The sequence below is a fragment of the Microcebus murinus genome, chromosome 12, assembly GCF_040939455.1.
Source record: "Microcebus murinus isolate Inina chromosome 12, M.murinus_Inina_mat1.0, whole genome shotgun sequence".
NCBI classification, from domain to species: Eukaryota; Metazoa; Chordata; class Mammalia; order Primates; family Cheirogaleidae; genus Microcebus; species Microcebus murinus.
The window spans coordinates 15,959,657-15,984,173 of NC_134115.1; the positions used below are offsets into that span (position 1 = coordinate 15,959,657).

The 24,517-nt window shown below is 35.0% G+C and overlaps 1 protein-coding gene across 1 annotated transcript in view; it reads left to right on the forward strand.

Annotated features, from left to right (window-relative positions):
* GKAP1 (G kinase anchoring protein 1) overlaps nucleotides 1-24,517 on the forward strand; it is a 68,130-nt gene that overhangs the window by 35,433 nt on the left and 8,180 nt on the right. The window contains exons 8-9 of the mRNA XM_076008585.1: nucleotides 9,374-9,530; nucleotides 19,027-19,124. Of these exons, the coding sequence (XP_075864700.1) occupies nucleotides 9,374-9,530; nucleotides 19,027-19,124 (255 nt within the window). The remainder of the gene's footprint in view (nucleotides 1-9,373; nucleotides 9,531-19,026; nucleotides 19,125-24,517) is intronic.

Genomic DNA, 24,517 nt, shown 5'->3' on the forward strand with positions numbered 1-24,517 from the left:
CTCTACAAATCTTTTAGAATTGGAAGACAATAGTATTATAAAAAATCCTCTAACATTGAAGAAGATACTAATAAATGTTATAATTTTTTCATTTCTTTAGATAATAATTTCAAGGTTTCATTATTCTTCCATTATATATTCTTATTTGTAATTCCATTATTTTTTTTCCTAGTCATACAGCTCCTGATCTCACTTTAGAAAATATATATATGGTTTCTGACCTCTTTTATTTATTTATTTATTGGTTTTTGGCATTTGCTTGCCAGGTTAGGAAAGTGAAGTTCATTTCTTTAAAAAAAACATATTTTAATAACTATGACTATATTAATAATTTAGTCCTTTACTATGCCTGCAAACATTAAATTGATTTGTTGTTAAAATAGATGGTTGAAATTCTTTTTAAGTTATTTACAAACCACTATCACTATTTCTTAGATTAAAATTTAAATGACCACATAAATAGATTGAATATCAATTCCATATTTGAAAGTGAAAATGTACTTTTGGGCTGATTCTAATTTACATTGATTTATCTGGGAGTTAGTTTTATGCAGATGAAAAGGCAGGTACAAATGGTATACCCTATTTCTAAGAGATTACCAACAACTGTTAGTGGAATAAAAAAATAATTCTGTAAACTGTTCCATGTTTGCTTTTCTTTTTTCCTGATTTAAAAGAACAACAAACAATATAGACTGACAGGATCTTACCTATTTTAGTATATTAAAGATGATTTGTATTTAAACAAACTTTGTGTGTGGAATAATATGTTTTGTCTTTCCTTGTTATTTTAGAGCTGTGTTCTTATTGTCTCCTATTATTAAATAATTTGGTATGTAATAAAATAATGATTAAGACAAGTTCTATATTTGTAAATGCAGTCTAATTATAATTTATTTCCCACATACCAGTTTTAAGAAATTGGCCCAAAGAATATGTAATTCACATAATCCTTTGATACTTGTTAAAAGTACCAAAGTTATGTTCCATTTTCATTAGAGGTATCGCTCACTTTCTGGGACTTAAATATTTAAATGTTGCAATGGCTATACCACGCCTCTAGGAATTTAGAAGAAATTTTTTTCAGAGAATCCAAAAACAAAGTCTAAAAAAATTTTTCTATTTGAGCTCTAAAATTAAATATCTTTTCTGCTCCTGAAAATGTAGTAGTCCTTGTTAAATTGTATGCTGAATGACTGACTTAATTCTTTCTATCTTTAATACAATACTTATGCCAAGAGATTTTTTTCATGGCTACCCTGAAGTTCCTGACCTTTGTTGAGAACAATATTCTTCTCACTTGCCAAAGATATTTTACTTTATTGATGGGTGATGAGGGATCCCTGAACTGCATGTGCGTTCCTCTAACTGCTGGCTAAACTTGTTCTCAGGTTAATTTTATCATTCCCTTTTTTCTTTTCCTTTCCATCTTGATTATGTGTTATTAATCTCAGTGCTTTCTTCCCAGTTCTAATTCTTGGTAATCTCTATCACACTAGAACTGTTAGAGTAAAAATGACACTTGTAGGAGTAGGGAATGGGACACAATTAGCTTTTCTTCGTTAAATGTCCAGGAGATGTTGACTGCCACTGCTACCTCAGTCCCCTATGTGTTCTTCACCACAGTATAGTCAAGATGATATGAAGGGAATGCTAGACAAGCAGAATTAATAACAGTAGGTGCCTGTGCATACTTTTATAAAACCTCCAGCATGCCTTTTAAGAAATATTATTTGATTCTAAAGTTTTTTTTAATTCTTATTAATTAATTAATTAATTAAAGCATATTATGGGGATACAAATGTTTAGGTTATGTATATTGCCTTTGCTCCACCTGAGTCAGAGCTTTAAGCATGTTCATCCCCCAGACAGTGCGCACTGCACCCATTAGGTGTGAATATTCCCATCCCCTCTTCCTCTCTCTTACCTGCCCAACACCCAGTGAATGTTATTACTAAATATATACATAAGTGTTGATCAGTTAATACCAATTTGATGGTGAGTACATATGGTGCTTGTTTTTCCATTCTTGTGATATTTCACTTAGTAGAATGGGCTCCAGCTCTATCCAGGCTAATAATGCAAAAGGTGCTAGATCACCATTGTGTTTTGTGGCTGAGTAGAACTCCATGGTATACATATACTACATTTTATTAATCCACTCATGTATCGATGGACACAGATGTGGTTGTTTCCACATCTTTGCAATTGTGAATTGTGCTGCTATAAACATTTGAGTGCAAATGTCTTTTTTATACAATGTCTTTTGTTCCTTTGGGTAGATGTCCAGTAATGGGATTGCTGGATCAAATGGTAGTTCTGCTTTTTGCTCTTTGCGGTATCTCTATATTGCTTTCCACAGAGGTTGTACTAGTTTGCAGTCCCACCAACAGTGTAGGAGTGTTCCTGTCTCTCTGCAGCCACATCAGCGTTTGTTGTTTTGAGATTTTTTGATAGAAGCTGTTCTCATTGGAGTTAAGTGATGTCTCATTGTGGTTTTCATTTGTTATTTCCCCGATGATTAGAGATGTTGAGCATTTTTTCATGTTTGTTGGTTATTAGTCTGTCTTTTTTTCTTAATTTTTTATTATTTTTATTTATATTTTTAGCCAGCAAGATTTAGCAGTAAGGGATTATATATAACTTTAGTGATGCTAATGTTAGTAAGTTCTGAAAATCTACTACCATCAGACCAGCCAACTTTTTTTTTGTTTTAATCAAAGAGACAAATATTAACATAATTCCTCAGTGGAGCAAAGGATCCTGGTTTCTTCTTTTAGGGCCTCACTCTGATAGAATAATAACAGGACATTTATAATAAGAGGAAATTATAGTAATATTCATTCTTCTCTGGGTATGGTAAGCTTCTTTCTTTGTCTTTTTATTTGAGCTTCAAATTTTACTGGACAAATTGGGCACTAACACTATCTGAATTAGCTAAAAATGTATTAAAATGAGATGAAAAGATGAATTTTTTTTTTTTTCCAGACAGAGTCTCGCTTTGTTGCCCAGGCTAGAGTGAGTGCCGTGGCATCAGCCTAGCTCACAGCAACCTCAAACTCCTGGGCTCAAGCGATCCTGCTGCCTCAGCCTCCTGAGTAGCTGGGACTACAGGCATGTGCCACCATGCCCAGCTATTTTTTTTCTATATGTATTAGTTGGCCAATTAATTTATTTCTATTTATAGTAGAGACGGAGTCTCGCTCTTGCTCAGGCTGGTTTTGAACTCCTGTCCTCGAGCAATCCGCCCACCTCGGCCTCTCAGAGTGCTAGGATTACAGGCGTGAGCCACCACGGCCGGCCGAAAAGATGAATTTTATAAGCATATTGATGGCATCATAGTCTTAAATATCTCATGTAGATTAGAATAGTCCTATGTTTCAACCAGAGAAGAATGAGACAGGAGTTAACAAAGTAAAATGATAAAGCTTTCTGCATAACTACCAATTCTGTCATTACAGTATTAGGCCTCTCTGGACTGTGAAAATCTGGGAATCTGTCACATGTATAAGAAATAGCCATGATAATTTTCTTTTTTTTTTTTTTTTTTTCCAGTTACTCAAAAGAAGATTATAAGCAATATCATGGTTGAGGAAAAGAGGGGTCAAGAAACCTAGATTATAATACCCAAACCACAGTGTCTGGTTTTTTGTTTTTGTTTTTTTTTTTTTTTTGAGACAGAGTCTCACTTTGTGCCCAGGCTAGAGTGAGTGCCATGGCGTCAGCCTAGCTCACAGCAACCTCAATCTCCTGGGCTCAAGCGATCCTACTGCCTCAGCCTCCCGACTACCTGGGACTACAGGCATGTGCCACCATGCCTGGCTAATTTTTTGTATATATATTTTTAGTTGGCCAATTAATTTCTTTTTATTGTTAGTAGAGGCGAGGTCTCACTCAGGCTGGTTTCGAACTCCTGACCTTGAGCGATCCACCCGCCTCGGCCTCCCAGAGTGCTAGGATTACAGGCGTGAGCCACCATGCCCGGCCACAGTATCTGTTAAACTAGGAGTTAGGAGACCTAGGTTCTGGTTTTAGTTTGAATATTAACTAAGTGTCTGACCCTGGGGAAGTGATTTAACTTCTCTTGATCGGGCTTTATTTTTCGCTTTCCATCCCTTTTTAAATTTGGAAATATTTGATTACATTCAAAATGCTGAATTATTTGTAATACAGCAAAATAATAAGTTCAGCATTTATCACTGTACAACCCAATTTTTTTTAATTTCAGCATATTATGGGGGTACAAATGTTAAGGTTATGTATATTGCCCTTGCCCCCCTCCCCCCTCAAGTCAGAGCTTCAAGCGAGGCCATTCCCCAGACTGCGCATCACACTCATGTATGTATGTACCCACCCCTCCTCCCCCCTCCCACCAGATAAATGACACCCGATAAATGTTTTTTTTTTAACATTTTGGTTACATTTTATATCTTTGCCTCTCTCTAGCAAGGGATAGAGGTATGCCCTTCCCCTCCACGATACTCACCACATCCCTAAGATGTGCGTCTACCTCCCAACCCATGAATCTCTGGTGAACACCACCACCCTTTGAGCACCATAGTGTTAGTAGGTACCAATTTGATGGCGAGTATATGTGGAGCCCATTTTTGTGATCTTGTGTCGCCTCACTTTGGATAATGGGCTTAAGCTTAATCCAGGATAGTATAAGCGGTGCTAGCTCACTGTCATTTCTTAGAATTGAGTAATATTCCATTGTGAACATATACCAAATTTTAATAATCCACTCATGAATTGACGGGCACTTGGGTTGTTTCCATGTCCTTGCAATAGTGAATTGTGCTGCTATAAACATTCAAGTGCAGATGTCTTTATAATAGAATATCTTATGCTCTTTTGGGTAGATGCCTAGTAATGGGATTGCTGGATCAAATGGTAGTTCTGCTTTTTGCTCTTTGCGGTATCTCCATATTGCTTTCCACAGAGGCTGTACTAGTTTGCAGTCCCACCAACAGTGTATGACTGTTCCTGTCTCTCTGCAGCCACATCAACATTTGTTGTTTTGGGATTTTTTGATAGAAGCTGTTCTCATAGGAGTTAAGTGATGTCTCATTGTGGTTTTCATTTGTATTTCCCCGATGATTAGAGATGTTGAGCATTTTTTCATTTTTGTTGGCCATTAGTCTGTCTTTTGTAAAGTTTCTGTTCATGTCCTTTTGCCCACTTTTTAATTGTAAAGTTTTGTTTTTTAATTTTAATATATTGCCTTTTTAAATGCCAGTACTGTTAGGAGGAGTATGACTGTTCCTTTCTCTCCAGTCCCACTTTTACCTGGCCTTCCTGATTCTAGTCCTTATATAATAGTATGATTTTATAGTTTTAAAAATTTTAGTGATAGTCATATGTCTTGAAGTATAAAAAATCAGTTCTTCAATATGCTTGAATAGACTTTCTCTGGGAAGAGTACCCAAGAACCTGTAATAGTGATTGCCAGAGGCGGGGTGGGGGTGATACTAGGACAAGGATAGGAGAAAAGGCTTACTTTTCACAATATAAATGTTTGAATTTTCTATCATGTCTATATACTGCCTATTAAAAAAATTCTATTAAAAATAAAAAGGACTGGGTGAGGGAAGGAGCCAGGAAACAAACCCAGTTTTGTCTACCTCCACAGTCACCTATTTCCCTTTTATCATACTATGCTTCCACCATGTCTACCTTTATCTAGTTATGGACGTGGACAAATAATTTATTCACTTTAGGGCCCTAGTTATATTACGAAAAGTAATTTTGGATCTGTTGATTTCTAAAATTATGATAAATGTGTGATTTAAAAAATAAAGAAACATATGCTTTAAAATGAACCTTATAGTTAATACTGCCAAAACATAGGAGAGTAGCAATAATAAAGTTAGACTGTTAAATTTTAGAGCAAATAAATTCAACCTAGCTTTTAAAAATCTCACCTGAAGTCTGGTTTTACCTAAGTAATTCAGGCTGTTTCCTACTCTTCTCAATGTGCTGACCTCATTCTTGTTCCCATGCCTTTCTTTATATGTATTATATTTGTTAGCTCTCTTTGGTTATAACAGAAGCCCAACTCAATCCAGCATATGTGAAAAAGAGATGCTTCTTTGGCTCATATACACAAACCATGAAAGATGAGGAAGAGCTGGCCTTATGGTTAACCAGGTCCAGGCATTTAGACAGCTTTAGGACTCTCCATTTTACTCCCTACTGTCAGTGGCTATCTGTTGCTTCACCTCAGGAGAGATCACATAATTACTTGGAGATCTCACAGTTATAGCTTTACAGGATTTCTTATAAACTGTTAATTTTTTCTTGAAGCTTGATAGATTCAGGTTATTTTCTTGAGATGAAGGAGGCAATTTCTTGAGATGAGGGAGGCAAGAGTACTTCCAGGTAGTGTGATATATTTCCTGTCATGTCACATCAGGGGATCATAGAATGTCTGGTTATTTTTATGATGTTAAAATTGATCGGTGATTCTAATTGGGATTCTCCAATAAAAGGAACTCAGACTCCTTAGAGAAATGGCTGCTTCTAGGGTTGTGACAGAGGATATATAAGATGAGCCTGGAGCATCTCGTACCAGAAATTAAAGAAGTACTCAAAAAACAAAAGGATGGGGATGTATCAAAGGGACATAGGAACCAATCTGAAATAGCTCCCAATGGCCAGAGTGGGCACAATTTGAGAAACAAAGTAATTAATATAATATTGGTACCCAAAGTATAAAGTGCATATCTATGAGTCAATACTAATATAAATAAGCAATTGAATAAGTCAGTGGGAGAGAAGAGACAAATTTCCCATACACAAGAATTCCAAATAAATTATGTAGATATTTCCCCTCCAGGAGATGGAGTTTAATTCTTCTCCCTACTCTTGGGTATGCGCTATGCTTAGTGACTTGCTTCTGATGGATAAGTATGGAAAGAGAGGGAAAGTAACTTTACATAGAGAAAGCTGGCAAACACAGCACTGACCAGGTGATCAATGTAGATGTTATCAAGGATTAGTCACGTTGATTGCACATACCACTGATATGATGTGATGAGATGGGGACTACACTCCTGTGCTCCTCCTCCATGAAACCAAAAACCTCCGCCTAACCATGGGAAAATAACAGATAAACCCAAAGCAAGGGGCATTATATAAAATACCTGACTAATGTGACCAGAATTCCTCAAAATTGTTAAGATCATCAAAAACAAAATTTGAGAAACTGTAATGGACTGAGAAAACTAAGGAGACATGACAACTAGATTTAATATGGTATCCTGGATTGGATCCTGAAACAGAGAAAGAACAGGGAAGAATTAGTGACATCTATTGAATAAGCTATGGAGTCTAGTTATAGTAATGTAACAGTGTTGATTCCTTAGTTGTAACTAATATACATAATCATGTAAGATGTTCAGGACAAAGGAGACAGAGTGAGAGGTATGTGTGAACTCCAAGTACTGTCTTTGCAACTTTTCTCTAAATCTAAGACTATTCAAAAATTAAGTTTATTTAAAGAGAAGACATATAGATTGATAGAATTAAGAATCTAAAACCAAACCATGGCATTTATGTTGACTGATTTTGAACAAAAGTTCCACCACAGTTGAATGGGGGAAAGAATAGTCTTTTTACAAATAATGCTGGATATCCTCATGTAAAAGAATGAACTTGGATCCCTTCTTCACATCATACACAAAAATTAACTCAAAATGCATCACAGAACTAAATATAGACACTAAATCTGTGAAACTCTTAGAAGGAAATGTAGGAGTAAATTTCTGTGACCTTGAGGTAGGCAATGGTTTCTTGGATAAATTGGACTTCATTGATCAAAATTAAAAACTTTTGTGATAAAAGAATGTAAACAATGTGCAAAGATATCCCACAGAATGAGAGAAAATATTTGCAAGTCTAAGATATTAGATAAGGTGTAGATACCTAGAATTATAAAGAACTCTTACAACTCAAAAATAAGAAGACAAGTAACCCAATTTAAAAATGGCAAAGGATATGTGTAGACATTTCTCCAAAAAGATAAACAAATCTCGAATAAGCATGTAAAAGGATACTCAGCACCATTAGCTGTCAGGAAAATGTAACTCAAAACCACAATGAAATACCACTTCATACTTGTTAGGGTAGCATAATCAAAGAGATGATAATAAGTGTTGGTGATAATATGGAGAAACTGGAACCCTCTTGCACTGCTGATGGGATTGTAAAATGATGGACTGCTTTAGAAAACTATCCAGCAATACCTCAAAAGGTTAAACATAGAGTTACTAGCAGTTCTAATCTTAAGTATATACACAAGAGAATTGAAAACATGTCTATCCAAAATATTGTGCATGAATGTTCACAGCAGCATTATTCATATTAGCCAGAAAGTAACAACAACTCCAATGTCCGTCAACCAGTGAATGGAGACAGAAAATGTAGAACAGGATATTATTTGGCAATAAAAGGAAATAAAGTACTGATATATGCGAGAACATGGATGAACCTTGAAAATACTTTGCTAAGTCAGAGAAGCCAAATGAAAGTCTACATTGAATGATTCCATGTATGTGAAATGTCCAAAATAGGAAAATCTATAGAGACAGAAAATAGATTATTGTTGCCTGCGGCTAGGAGAAGTATTAGGAGGAAATGAAGAGTGACTGCTAATGGGTATAAAGTTTCTTTTTGGGGCGATGGAAATGTTATAAGATTGATTGTAGTGGCCGGGTGCTGTGGCTCACGCCTGTAATCCTAGCTCTTGGGAGGCCGAGGCGGGCGGATTGCTCAAGGTCAGGAGTTCAAAACCAGCCTGAGCAAGAGCGAGACCCCGTCTCTTCTATAAATAGAAAGAAATCAATTGGCCAACTGATATATATATAAAAAATTAGCCAGGCATGGTGGCACATGCCTGTAGTCCCAGCTACCAGGGAGGCTGAGGCAGAAGGATCGCTCGAGCCCAGGAGTTTGAGGTTGCTGTGAGCTAGGCTGACGCCACGGCACTCACTCTAGCCTGGGCAACAAAAGCGAGACTCTGTCTCAAAAAAAAAAAAAAAAAAAAAAAAGATTGATTGTAGTGATGGTTGTACAACTCTGAGTATATTAAAAAATGATTGACTTGTTTGGCTGAATTGTATAGTATATCAATAATAAAAAATTTTAAATCAAGCCATACCTAATTTAAAAAATACAAAGAAGTAAGAAAAGAATATTTGCAAATGTATCTGTACTGTTTATCTTCTAGAGGTAAGAGAAGGGTCGAGTGGTTGATTGTGTCTTAGCTATCATTTTTCTTTCATTTTTTTAATCATTCTCGTGGCTGACTAGGTTTATTAAATGCATACACTTTTGTGTTGAATGATAGTAAATTATAATTCATTTTTGACAGGAATTGAGTTCTTCTCAGACTTTGTCACATGATGGAGGATTCTTCAATAGACTGGAAGATGATGTTCATAAAATTCTTATTAGAGAAAAAAGAAGAGAACAACTTACAGAATATAATGGAACAGATAATTGTACAGCTCATGAACACAACCAGGCATGTAAAGTAGAAAATTCTTTTAAAATCACAGTGAAATTAAATGCAATTTTTCTTTTTTTTTTTGAAAAAGCAAGCAGTAGACTCCAATTATGATTATATGTAACAGTTTTAGGATATCATCTTAGTCATTATCAACAGATATTTATATTAAAACGTATGAAGTATACTCATACTGTATGAAACAGTTCAGTTATTGATGACTATTTATTGAGCATATGCTGTATGCTATGCTGGTATGAGGGAGTGACAATACCAAGATGGATAAGACCTTTCTTTCTTTAGACACTCAGAGGTAGACCTGTAAAGTGATTGTGATTCAGCACAATGAAGATTTTAAGGGAGACATGAACAATAAAAAAGTTTTGAATAGTAAAGATAATAGATCGCTACTTGGGTAAATTGTGATGGGTATATAAGAAAAGTGACATTTGGGCTGGATTTTGAGTGATGAATAACTGTATAAGTGGAGAAATGGAGAAAGACTGCAATTCAAAAGGGTCCCAGGTTATAAAAGGACTTAGATGGAGTATTCAGGAAACTGAAAAATTCTGCAATAAGTTTGGGGTTGAGTGTGGGATGACATGACTGGAGAAATAGATTGGGTTTATGTTATAAAGGTCTTTTCTGTGAAATTAAGAAGTTAGAATTTATCCTATGCAGCAGAGCAAGCTATAGCCTGTAAATCAGATCTGGTTGGTGGTCTGTTTTTTGTGAGGGCCATGAACTAATAATGGTACTTACATTTTCAAAATACTGTTTAAAAAAAAGAAAAGAGAATATGTGACAGAGACTATCTATAACCCACAAAGCCTAAAATATTTACTGTTGGTCCCTTCACAGAAGAAAAATTGGCTAACCTCTGCTACAGACCAGCATTACCCAAAATATATTATTTGAGGGAAAAATGCTTTCTCTTCTTATACTCCACTCCTAGTTGCAGGAAGAGGTGTGACCTACTCCCAAGATCCCCACTGCCGCATCTTAATTCTCATCATATAGAGAAAGTGTGTTACCTCTCAGTCTGCATTTATTTTTGTCACCATAATCCCTACTCTGTCTGTCTTCCTCTTAACTGTGAACCTATACCTTACTTTAGGTTGGCCTCCAGTCCATTGATTCTCCCAGCCCAAAACTTGTAGTAAATAAATAATCTCAGTCATGACCCCATGAATACTTTCCCCTTCTTTTTTTTTTTTTTTAAGGCAGAGTCTCACTTTGTTGCCCCGGTTAGAGTGCCGTGGCGTCAGCCTATCTCACAGCAACCTTAAACTCCTGGGCTCAAGCAATCCTTCTGTGTCAGCCTCCTGAGTACCTGGCACTACAGGCATGCGCCACCATGCCCGGCTTATTTTTTCTTTTAGTTGGCCAGTTAATTTCTTTCTATTTTTTTTTTTTTTTTTTTTTTTTGAGACAGAGTCTCACTTTGTTGCCCAGGCTAGAGTGAGTGCCGTGGTGTCAGCCTCGCTCACAGCAACCTCAATCTCCCGGGCTCAGCAATCCTACTGCCTCAGCCTCCCGAGTAGCTGGGACTACAGGCATGCGCCACCATGCCCGGCTAATTTTTGTATATATATTTTTAATTGGTCAATCAATTTATTTCTATTTTTGGTAGAGACAGGGTCTCGCTCAGGCTGGTTTCGAACTCCTGACCTTGAGCAATCCGCCCGCCTCGGCCTCCCAGTGCTAGGATTACAGGCGTGAGCCACTGTCCCCAGCCTCCCCTTACTTCCTTAATTTTCTGTTATTTTCTTCTTGCCAGTATGCAGATTGGCTCTCACAGTATTGTCTACTTTCTCTATTCTAATTTAATTCCTGGGTCACCAGATATTGCTGGAAATTATTTCTTAAAACAGTGTTAATGTTCTTATCTGGAAACTGGTGCTATGTAACTTTTGTCATATTCTCACTTCTCCTTAACAGTCCTTTGATTTATCTCTTTCTGACATTGACAAATTCCTACAATACCTATTTCAAATTCTAGAACCTGGTTCCCATCGTTTTATTCTCTTTGATGGATGTTATCTTTTTGTTGACTAAGAAAACTGATACATTTAGTCCTTCAACAAATTAAATACCTTCCATGTTGTTTTTGTTATATGGGGCACAGGAGAGGCTGTAAGGACCTTTTACTTAATGCAGCAATAAGATTGGTTTATAAGGAACACTATTCCATATGAATGAATGAAAATGAATCCATTTTCAACTTATTAGTGGGAAATCCTTGCCTACCCTGAGGTATTTGTGAGCTTCTTCCTTTCTGGTATTGAATTAAATTTAGTGTTTTCCTGTCTTGGTTTGACTGCCAAATTTTATGTACAGTCCATGTATCCCTGTTAACATTTATGGTTAGCATATTCACTTCCTCCTTTTTCATTGATTATGGTTTTCTCCTTTATACAGTCTTTTTTAAGCCATTTCAGATCATTTTTGGATAGAAGGAATGATATTAATATATTTCAGCAAATATTAATACTTAGATCCCTCAAGCCCTTTGTAGAGCAAAGTTGAGTATGTATGTTTAATTAAATGATTAGTATTAATGATATAATAAAACCAAAGCGTTAGTGTGGTATAGTGGAAAGAGAACAGATTTTGAAATCAAACAAACCTAATAACAAAATACAGTTCTGCAGCTAATCAGCTGTGTTATGTTGGCTTTCTTGCCACCATTATTAGGAAAGTTAGCAATTATGAGTTAAAATGCTTAGGAGAGCATATTGCACGCAGAATGCATCTAATAGAAAATTATTTTTGTACAGGCAAAAACCACTAAGTCCAAAAAAATGAAATACTGATAAAGTGCTGTAGTAATTGACAGGAATAGGGTTCAGAGATGGCTTTGTAAGGAGAAAATAGCACTTGAATTGGAAATTTAAAGAAATAGGATTTGAACATGCAGAGGTAAGGAAGAAAAAACTGGAATGCCTTAAGTAAAAGTAGGGAGGCAGTGAAGTATAAATCAGTTTAATTAAAATACAGGGTTCCCAGAAGAATGTAAGTTTGGTAAGATAGGTTGGAAAAGATTGTGGAAAATCTAAAGTATGGTTTATAATTTAGTCAGTAGACAGTAAAGAATTTTTGAAGGGTTTTGAGCAAAGAACAGTTTTATATAGTAATATTAATTTCACTGCAGTGCCTGGGAAAAACTGAAGGATGGTAAAGATTATACTAAATAAGGGTATAGAACAGCAGTAACACTAGTAGTGGGAATATGATTAAATAACCATTTTAGAAAATAATTTGGTATCAACTTTTAAAGTTGAAGATGATGTGCATGGCCTATGTTCTAGAAATTCTACCCCCAAATTAACCCCTAGAGACATGTTCAAGAAAAATGTTCAGGCTGGTCCGAAAGTAGTGAGTTATCTCACGTGATTGTTCACAGTCAGTTACAGATTGAACTCCTTGTTCTACTACTTTCCCCCCTCCTCACTACTGCACTTGACTAGTCTAAAAATAAATAAATAAATAAAAAAAAAAAAAGAAAAATGTTCAAAACTAAATTGTTTGTAATAACAAATCAATAGGAGAAATAAATGAGCTATAGTTACACATAGCAACATGGATGACTAGCAAGAATGTAAAGTTTAATGAAAAGTCATCAAATAATAATAGTTTGATACCATTTATATAAATTTCAAAACATAGAAAATTTAATATATTCATAGATTCATATACATGTAGTAAAAGACTTAACAGAGAGAGAATCACAAAATTTGTAATAGTGGATACCCTCTAGAGGGGAAGGAAAGGGATTAGGGAGAGGCATATGGGGGCTGCCAAAGTGTTGATAATGTTCACAAATTCTTAATCTGCATATTGGACTATTTTTCTTTTTCCACAGTGTGTCCTATATATATGTGTACATATAATTCTTTGGTGTGTGTGACGTTTTTCATAAATAAAATTGTTTTGTCTATTATGTTATTGAGTGTAGAGGGGGGAAAAAGAAGATTAAAGCCATTTAAGAATTCTCTACTTCTCTCTCTGTATCTACCTCTTTCCTCTCCCCATTGCGTTCCTTTCTTAGAGAAAGAAAGCTCATTCTTTTTGCCAAGGTTAAGATCATTTTTAATTATACATACACTAATATACCAGGAATTATTTAAAGGTGAAAAATAAATCAATCTAAAGTCTACTATTCTTAGCACTACATTTGGTTTCATTTTTGAATAGTCTGTTTCTAGGAAAATGTCACATATATAGGTATTTTAAAATAATGGTAACTATGAGTATAGTTTTATATTTATTTTTGTAAACCATATATTATATTCCATCATATTAACATGCTGTAATTTGCTTGGCCATTGCCCTATTATTAAACATTGTTTAGAATTGATTGTTTGATATTCATTGAAATATCTTCATGTATTTAATTTTTTTGGTGAATCACTTGGAATAAGTTCTTAAGTAGTAATTGAATCAAAAGATATATAAGTGTTATTCTTGATGTATATCAACATATTGTCATTAAGCAGCAGGATATGTGCTCACTAATATCTCTACAACTTCACTAGCATTGTGTAGATCAACCACTACCTGATCCTATCCCCTCTTGTGGCCTTCCGGGCTCAGTTTTATTAATTGCCCTTGTGGCATATTCCACCCTTTTGTTCAATGGATACCTTATACTCACTGTGTCCAAACCCAAGCTTATCATCTGACTCTCCAGACCAACCATTTAGTTGGAGTTCTGTCATCTCTGTTTTTTGCTTCATCATTTTATCCAGATACACAGATTCTAAACCTCCCGTTTCACTTTTCTGTTTTTTAAGATTTTAGAGTTTTAAATCTTTGAAATATTTCTTTCTTTCTTTCTTTTTTTTTTTTTTTTTTGATACAGAGTCTCACTTTGTTGCCCAGGCTAGAGTGAATGCCGTGGCATCAGCCTAGCTCACAGCAAGCTCAATCTCCCGGGCTCAAGCGATCCTACTGCCTTAGCCTCCCGAGTAGCTGGGACTACAGGCATTCGCCACCATGCCCGGCTAATTTTTTGTATATATATTTTTAGTTGGCCAATTAATTTCTTTCTATTTTTAGTAGAGACGGGGTCTTGCTCAGGCTGGTTTTGAACTCCTGACCTCAAGCAATCCACCCTCCTCGGCTTCCCAGAGTGTTAGGATTACAGGCGTGAGCCACCACACCAGCCTGAAATATTTCTTTTTTTTTTTTTTTTTTTTGAGGGCACAAGATGGAAGGAGAAATATTTCTTAAATCTATGTTCTCTTCCATTTTCACTAACATTTCTCTAATTTGGGACCTCATTTTCTCTTACTGTTGTTATTTCAGTAATCTAACCAATCTTTCTGCCTCTTGCCTTTAATGCCAGCTAATTTACCTTACACACTGCTAACAGATGCCTTTTTATAAAGCATGATTTCCCCCATGCATGTTGTGCGCTTACACTTTAGTGTCTGTTGGATTAAGTACAATGTCCTTGACCTGACCTGGTCATTTAAATTCCTTGGCTGTGCTTTCCAAATTGAGTTTCCTAACCCATTTAATAGGTCCTAAAATCAACTTTAGTAGCTGGGCGTGGTAGCTCACGTCTGTAATCCTAGCACTCTGGGAGGCCGAGGCGGGTGGATTGCTCGGGGTCAGGAGTTCAAAACCAGCCTGAGCAAGACCCCGTCTCTACTAAAAATAGAAAGAAATGAATCGACCACCTAAAAATATATATACAAAAAATTAGCCAGGCATGGTGGTGCATGCCTATAGTCCCAGCTACTCGGGAGGCTGAGGCAGTAGGATCGCTTGAGCCCAGGAGATTGAGGTTGCTGTGAGCTGGGCTGATGCCACGGCACTCACTGTAGCCTGGGCAACAAAGTGAGACTCTGTCTCAAAAAAAAAAAAAAATCAACTTTAGTAGATTACTAAAAAAAAAAAAAAATGACACAGGAGAAAACATCAGAGTATGTGACACTTATTTATATTTTATGACATTTTTTTCTGTGTATACATGCACAACATATATACATATGTACATACATACGTTTATGTGTGCGTGCATTTTAAGTCATGATATAAAGCATTCCTATCATGGGTCTTTGTCAAATAAGTTTCAAAGCATTGTTCTACAGGTTAAGTTTAGCTATATGTATGCTTCCAAATATTTTTCTAGCTGGAGCAGACCACTCTTATCACAGAATGCTGAGCCCTTTCCAGCCTTGCTCAAGATTCATTTCAGATGTCACCTTCTCCCTGAAGGTGCCCTCTCTCACTGCCCTAACCCCGCCCCAAACACAGAAACAGAAAACCTGGATAGGATCTTTTCATTTTTGATACCCCATAGTATTTTGTTTCTCTTATAGCACATTTCACATAGCACATCTTTCTTACCATACTTAATAGGTTGCAAGTCCGTTGTGGGCATAGACTTTATCTTTATGCATCCTTTATCCCCATTTTAGTATAGTATCTTCTGTTTAGAAGATAATTTTAAAAATGTATTTATTGAAATATAAGACTTCATTAAAAATGAGTATACATTACAACAATATGACTTTCTGTTTTCAAAAGTAATATCTGTTTATTGTAGAAATTTTGGAAACTACTGATAAGTAAAATGAAGAAATGTAATGGCAAAAATAAATATTTAAGTGCTTGTATATATATGTTAGGCACTGTATTAAGTATTTAAAAAGCATGCTCTCATTTGATTTTCAACAATTAACTATGAAGTTTGAGGGTACCATTATCCCCAATTTGCATATGTAGTGGGAAAACAATTACCTTAATCTCATTCACCTAGAAAAAAACTACTACAGTAGTGGTATTTTGGCATGATTCTACTTTTCTATGGGTTTATGGAAACAGTAATGAAGAAACTGTTATATGGACCACTTATTCAGTTAAATACAGATGGTTAGCATTTCCAGGCATTAAGTAATTCTTACACATTAAATAATTCAGTTTATAAGTAAATTGCCTTCAATTATCCACACTAAGAAAAATTTTTTAAAATGTACCAATTTGATAAAATATCACTTTGCTTACTAGTGAAATTACATTTTATCATGTTTATTAGTCATATGTCTATCATATTGGTTGCAACTAGTTTTCCCAGTTTTTCATTTACCTCTTGATTTTGTTATAGTATTTTATGAGATTTTTCATCAAATTAAATCTTTTAATCAGTTTTCTCTCTTTGGTGTCAATTTCAGAAGGTCTTTTCTGTTCAAAGATGATAGTCATACTCATCTATATTTTAAAAAATACTTGTATAGTTCCATTTATTTTCAAAAGTAAAATAGTATTTATTCCATGATAATATACTCAATATAATATAATTTTGATAAAAAGAAGTTTTAAACAATAAAGTGAAATCTTTCATAATTCCATGTGCAAAGATAGTTATTATTAAGACTTTGGTGTATTTTTTCTTTGTACATATCATTCTTTGTACATATCCAGAATTTTTTCTTTGTACATATCATTATAATTTTGATATCATGCAAATATATTTTATAGTTCTAAGTCATCATTTTTGGTGACTTAAGAGTTTTCAGTATGTTTAGCCTATATTCTATTGTTTGGCATTTAAATTAATGTCCAGTTTTTTGTTGTGATAAATCTACAGTGAAAACTCTGATAGATACTTCCCTTTCTCATGTGTCTATTTGAGATTAATTCCTAGAAGTGAGATCTTTTAATTTGTAGTATTTCTAATTTTGATTCAGCCACCATATTCCTTGAACTAGAAACTTGGATTGCAGTGTCCATCTTCTTCACCTGCCACATTCACCCTCATTAAATGCTGGTGATTCTGCCTCCAGATATTTCTGAGATACACTTATCTTCATTTATACTTGCTTCTATCCCAATACAATGCATAATCTCATCTGATCTGGGTTTGTAGTAGCAATGAAAGGGATCTTTTTATCTGTCTTACCTCAGCATGCAAAGGGTTCCTTCACAAACATACATCTAACATAGACATAATTCCAACAGTCCTGCACAGAATCCTTCACTGCTTTCCATTTTACTCAGAATAATATGCAGGCTGTCCTGATAGCCTACAAAGCCCTCTGAGATTAGGTCTCTACCAGTTTTTCCAAAGTCATCTTGTGCTATCTTCTCCCTTACTGTGGTCCAACCACACTGGCCTCTTTTTTTCTTTAAATTACCCAGGCCCTTTCTGCCTCAGGGCCTTTAAACATACTGTTCTTTCTACCTATAAAGCTCTTACCTCTACTTTTTACTTAGCCAATTCTTACCTATCACTCAAAGTTCATCTTAAGTGTCACTATCTTAGAGCTTCTCTGATCCGCAAGGAAATAATCCACATTTTTTCCTTTATAGCATTGTGTTTCTTTCCTTCATAGCTTAAACTTTGGTTTCTAATTGCAGCATTTGTTTATGTAATATCTGTCTCCTGTACCAGACAAGTCTTATGAAGGCAAGAGTCTTTTCAGTTCTATTAACCATTGTATGCCCAGCACCTAACAGTTAGATGCTCAGTATTTGTGGAATATGTTATTGTTGCCACATTATTCCTTAGATAAATAGAACCAATGTATATTCTTATTAAAATATGACTTTGGGATAATTTTTTAAACTTGAATTTATTTATTTTGGTGTATGGTACAAGATGACAAATACTTAACTTGATTTTTTCCCAGTTATCCATTTGTCCTGTAACCTATTAATTCTATAATTCAGCCTTTTCTCACTTTTTAAAAACAGTACCTTTACATTACAGTAAATTCTTATATCTCAAGTCTCTTTCTGAACTTTATTTTTTGGTACATTGCTCTGTTAACCTAAGTGCCATAACCACACTATTTTAATTATTTTTGCTATATAATTATTTGATAGGCAAATCCCTATTCATCAAATTATTTGTCTCCATCCTGTATTCTCCCAGATGAAATCTTTACTGTCTCATTTCCAAAGAACAAAATCCCAATGAATTTCAGTTGAAATTGTATTGAACTTACAAAGTAACATTTAGCCTTCCCATCTACAAACATACTTTGTTCTATGTCATTTTCAAAATTTTGTAATTTTCTTAGTATAGGTTCTAAAGATTTCTTCATTTTATTCTTCTGGGTATTTTTTATGGCTGTTAAGATTAAATTATTTTTCTAGTTATGTTTCCTAGCTTTTAATTGCTAATATAGAGAACTATCTATTTTTTGTTTTTATATTTTTATACTTATTATTTTATATTTTTAAGTTATTTTTCAATTCTTTTGGATTTTCAAGACAGACAACTTTTAATGTGTTTATTACCAGGAATGAAATATCCTTTCAAAGCCCCGATATTGTTTTAGGGTATGTTTGTAGTTTGAGATTAATTATAAATATTTTTTGGCTTGCACTATACATAATTAGGATTATATAACTGAGACAAAGTGGAAATGTATTCTTAAGTTTGCCTGAGAAATTAAAATCAGGATTTCCCTCTTAAACTTTTCACAAGGGAATATTGTAAACAAAGCTCGGCAGAAAAATCTTAGTCCTAAAATAAATAGCGTTTTTCACTTTTCAGGAAGTGGTTCTGAAGGATGGAAGAATTGAAAGGCTAAAGTTGGAACTTGAAAGGAAAGATGCTGAAATCCAGAAGCTGAAAAATGTGATCACTCAATGGGAGGTTTGTGTCCACTTACACAAGAAAATAATTCAATAAATTTGCCCATTTTCTGTTTTTCTCATATGTAAATGTGTTTAATATTCAGTTGATATAAATAGTCATTCTACTGTTTAGGTTTTTAAATCCTTTGAGTAATGATTTCCAATTTGAATGATTATTTATTTGTTTTTAAAAAATCAACTTTATTGAGATACAGTTTTCATACAGTATATAATTTATTTTTTGTTATAAAATATATGTAATATAACCATTTTAAGTGTACACTTCAGTGGCATTAAGTACCTTCACAATATTGTGTAACCATCACCACTATTTCTAAAACTTTTTCACTATCTCAAGCAAAAACTCTGTATACATTGAACAACTTTCCATTCTCATTCTCCCTGGTCCCTTATAACCTCTAATCCAAGGGTCCTCAAACTTTTTAAACAGGGGGCCAGTTCACTGTCCCCCAGAGCATTGGAGAGTGCGCACTGTGGGCCCGGGACGAGTCGGCTGCTAAGCAGGATAGGCAGCGGCGGCAAAAACACCCAGAGGGCCAGATAAATGTCCTCCGCAGGCGGCATGTGGCCAGCGAGCTGTAGTTTGAGCATGCCTGCTCTAATCTCTGTGAATTTGCCTCTTCTAGGTACCTCACATAGGTGGAATCATACAATATTCATCCTTTTGTGCCTGGCTTCCTTCACTTAACGTAATGTTTTCAAGGTTCATCCATGTTGTAACATGTTTCAGAATTTCATGCCTTTTTGTAGCTGAATAATATTTCATTGTATGTACACACTATATTTTTTGTTCACTGGTACACAAGTATCTGAGTCCTTGTTTTCAGTTCTTTTGGATATATACCAAAGAGTGGAATTGCTAGATCATATGATAATTCTATGTTTAACTTTTCGAGGTATTACCAAACTGTTTTCCATAGCAGCTGCACCATTTTACATTCCTCCCAGCAATGAATAAGGGTTCCACTTGCTTCACATCTTCACCAGCGCTCATTTTGTATACAACTATTTTTAACCACAGTCTGTTTATTACTCTCTTCCTCCTTTAGGCTTTTTTAAAAAATCTATTTTTTTTATTTCAGCATATTATGGGGGTACAAATGTTTAGGTTACCTGTGTTGCCTTCCCCCCCTTACCCCTCAGAGTCAGAGCTCCAAGTGTGTCCATCTTCTAGATGGTGCACATCGCACTCATCATATATGTGTATACCCTCCTCCCCCTTCTCATCTGCCTGATGCCCAATAAATGTTATTCCTGTATGTCCACTTAGGTATTAATTAGTTAATACCAGTTTGCTGGTGAGTACATGTGGTGCTTATTTTTCCATTCTTGAGATACTTCACTTAGTAGAATGGGTTCCAGCTCTATCCAGGATAATGCAAAAGGTGCTAGATCACCATTGTTTCTTATAGCTGAATAGTACTCCATGGTAAACATATAACCACATTTTATTAATCCACTCATGTATTGATGGGCACTTGGGTTGTTTCCACAACTTTGCAATTGTGAATTGTGCTGCCAAAAACATTTGCGTGCAGATGTCTTTTTTATAGAGTGTCTTTTGTTCTTTTGGGTAGATGCCCAATAATGGGATTGCTGGATCAAATGGTAGGTCTACTTGTATCACTTTGAGATATCTCCATATTGCTTTCCACAGAGGTTGCACTAGTTTGCAGCCCTACCAACAGTGTAGGAGTGTTCCTATCTCTCTGCATCCACACCAACATTTATTATTTTAGGACTTTGGATGAAGGCCATTCTCACTGGAGATAGGTGATATCTCATTATGGTTTTGATTTGTATTTCCCTGATGATTAGAGATGTTGAGCATTTTTTCATGTGTTTGTTGGCCATTATTCTGTCTTCTATTGGAAAGTTTCTGTTCATGTTCTTTGCCCACTTTTTGATAGGGTTGTTTGTTTTTTCCTGGCTAATTTTCCTGAGTTCTAAATAGATTCTAGTTATCAGCCCTTTATCATATGTATAGCTTTCGAAAAATTTTTCCCATTCTGTAGGTTGTCTGTGTGCTCTCGTGACAGTTTCTTTGGCTGTGCAGAAGCTTTTTAATTTGATCAGGTCCCATTTATTTGTTTTTGTTGTTGCTGTGCTTGCCCTTGGGGTCCTCTTCATAAATTCTTTGCCTGGGCTAATATCTAGAAGAATATTTCCAACGTTTTCCTCTAGAATTCTAATAGTTTCATACCGTAGGTTTAAGTCTGTTACCCAGCATAAGTTGATTTTTGTGAGAGGTGTGAATCCTGCTTCAGTCTTCTACATGTGGCTATCCAGTTTTTCCAGCACCATTTATTGAATAAGGATTCTTTTCCCCAGTGTATGTTTTTGTCTGCTTTGTCGAACATTGGTTGGCTATATGAGGATGGTTTTATATCTGGGTTCTCTGTTCTGTTCCACTGGTCAATGTCCCTGTTCTTGTGGCAGTTCCAAGCAGTTTTAATTACTATAGCCTTGTAGTATAGTTTGAAGTCTGGTAAATTGATACCTCCCATTTTGTTTTAAAAATCTATTTTTAATCTGTTATTCATCTTACGTATCATTCTTTTTTGACTAATATTAATATTATTAATAGTTATTATTAATAATAACATTGTTATTATTAGTCAATAATAACTGTTATTCATTGAGAGCCTGTAATGTACCAGGTACTTTTCTGACCGTGCATATGTAATAGTGAAAAAATATAAATCAAGTTCCAGCCCTGATAGTTCTTGTACTTACCTTCATCAACTCATGCCTTTAAGAAATATCTACTAAAACCTTTTCTGACTGCACCCACCAATCTCCCTTAGCTTTTCATTTATATTTTCCTTTGATTTTGTTGTACTAGGCACAGAGAATACAAAGATAAGTTAGCAAGAAACTCATGGTCTAATGGGGAAGATAAACATGTAAATAACTTTAATACAGTGTAGGATTTATAAATGAGATTTGACAGAGTGCTCCAGAAGCACAGAAAAAGGAATGAATGAGTTGCCTTAGAAAAGGTGACTTTTCCAGGTAAAGAGTTCAGTGTGTACCAAGGCATGGGAATGGTGGAAGTACATTATAGCTGACATTTTAGAGAAACAGGAAGCCATAGAAGGTAAGATTGGAGAAGTTAGGTGGGGTTAGAATTTGAAGGCATTTGGATTTTAGACAGAGAGGGCAGTAAAGGTCTTTAGAAGGAAAATGGCATGATAATTGTTTTGTGGGATAACGCATGTACTGTGTTTCCCTGAAAATAAGACCTACCTATAAAATAAGCCCTAGCAGGATTTCTAAGCATTTGCGCAATATAAGCCCTACCCCGAAAATAAAACCTAGTGATGGGTGTGGCTACGCAGCGTGTCTGCACAACCCATGCATTTCGGCCCGGAGCAGTAAAGAAGACAAGCAGCCCTTCTCATCTGCCCCATCATGACAGCTACTATCCCAGAGGTGACTGGAAAGGTGTGGGCAGCCCCACTAACATGGTCGGCTCCTCCTGTCAGGTCCCAGCCATCCTGTGCGTGCTGCAAGCTGAGGCTTTGAGGGGAAAATAACACATCCCCTGAAAATAAGCTCTAGGGTGTCTTCTTGAGGAAAAATAAACATAAGACCCTGTCTTATTTTCAGGGAAACTTGGTAGCTGAGGCCTGGAGTGAAGATAGTCTGCTAAAACAGTGCATAGGTATTGAATGTAAAAGGAGGAGCACATTTTGTAACTTGTTTGGGGAATGGGAACAAATAGATTGCCATTTTGGACATGTTGAGATTGAAGTAGCTGTGGTACATGCAGGCATATATGCTCAGGATGCAGTTGGACACAGTGGAGTCACAACATATGTGCATTTAACTTTATCAACTCTATATGCTCTTTTTTTCATGAAATTAAAAATAAGGACATTGTATATTTTATATGTGCTTTTTTAGGTAAACTACATGTTATGCTGGTATCCTATACATTTATGTTTTTGTAGATCCATTTACTATTCAAGATTATATATATAAAGCTATATATGTTATTTTTATATGCAATATAAGGAATTTTCACATGTAATCTTGCTCATTTGCAATTTTTGCATTATGAGCTGAATTTAGACCCTAAGGTTTGACTGATAGGTGCCTCCGTGTATACTGGTATGGACCTTGGACAAAAGGCTTGAACTAGAGATAGAGTTTGGTGTGAAATATTAGCATAGATTTAAGCCCTGAGATTGGGGATTTCATAGTGAGTATAGTTCCATATTCATAGTGAATATTTCTATATTCATAGTGAATATTGTAGTTAAGTGTATATATTTTTCCTCCTTATGTTTTTATGTTTCCATCTGACTTGTCTCCCTTGTACATTTCTAAGCTTCTCAGCAGTCACAGTTCCTTTATATTCACTATTGTGCTTACCTCAGTTTACTGTATTGACTGCAGTATTAGTAAACATTGTTGATTTATCATCAATTTAATGGACAAAGTACTATTTAGTAAAAGCCATCTTCATTGGACTTAAAATGTATTTAAATTTATTTTACAAAAAGTTTGTAATCTGGTAACTTCTATATATGTCTGTGTACATGTTGAGAGAAAAATTGACAAGTTTCTTATACTGATCTGTTTTCTTTAGGCTTTCATTTTCTATAATATATTAAATGTATTGTTTTCTCTAATGTATTAATGTATTAAATCTCTAATTCAGATAGTGTTACAAGACATGTTGAATCCTAGTGTGGGCAAAAAATTGCTTGAATGTGGATATTAATGTGGGAAAATAATCTCTCTTGTTCATAAATGTATAATTGTATCATTTATGTAGCGTGAGAAGGAGCTAAGCCATTTAGAAAAAGATATTGAAAAGGAGTTGAAAGATATTTCAGTAAATGGCTTATTCACATCAGCCAAAAATTACTATAACAATAATTATTTAGTCAGTGGAATAACGAGATTGGTTAAACCATAACTGAGGAGGTATAGAACTGCACTGTAAAATTCAGTAACCACTATAGGTCTATCATAATTTAAATTAGGGTCAAATAAAATTAAAAATTTATTTTCTCAGTCACACTAGCCATGTTTCTAGTATTCCGTTGCTACATATTAGATAGTGGCAGATATAGAAAGTTATAGTATATTGCTGGACAGTACTGGTTTTAGCACTATGAATCATTTTTCTTTTGGTTTTCATCTAAATTATTTTGAATTGTTTAAGGATCTTCTTTGAGAACAAAAAGAGGAAGACTCTTCAGGAAAATTTAGTATTATCCTGAGTTTTCTGTACTTTTATCCGTCTCTTAATTTTTAATCACTTCTAATATTAATATCTGTTATTGTACCCGGGATTTAATTTATTTAGTAGATAGTTTTTTACTACATTTTTTCCATTGTATTTCTTTGAAAAGTAGTTCATGTCTTTGAGTGAGC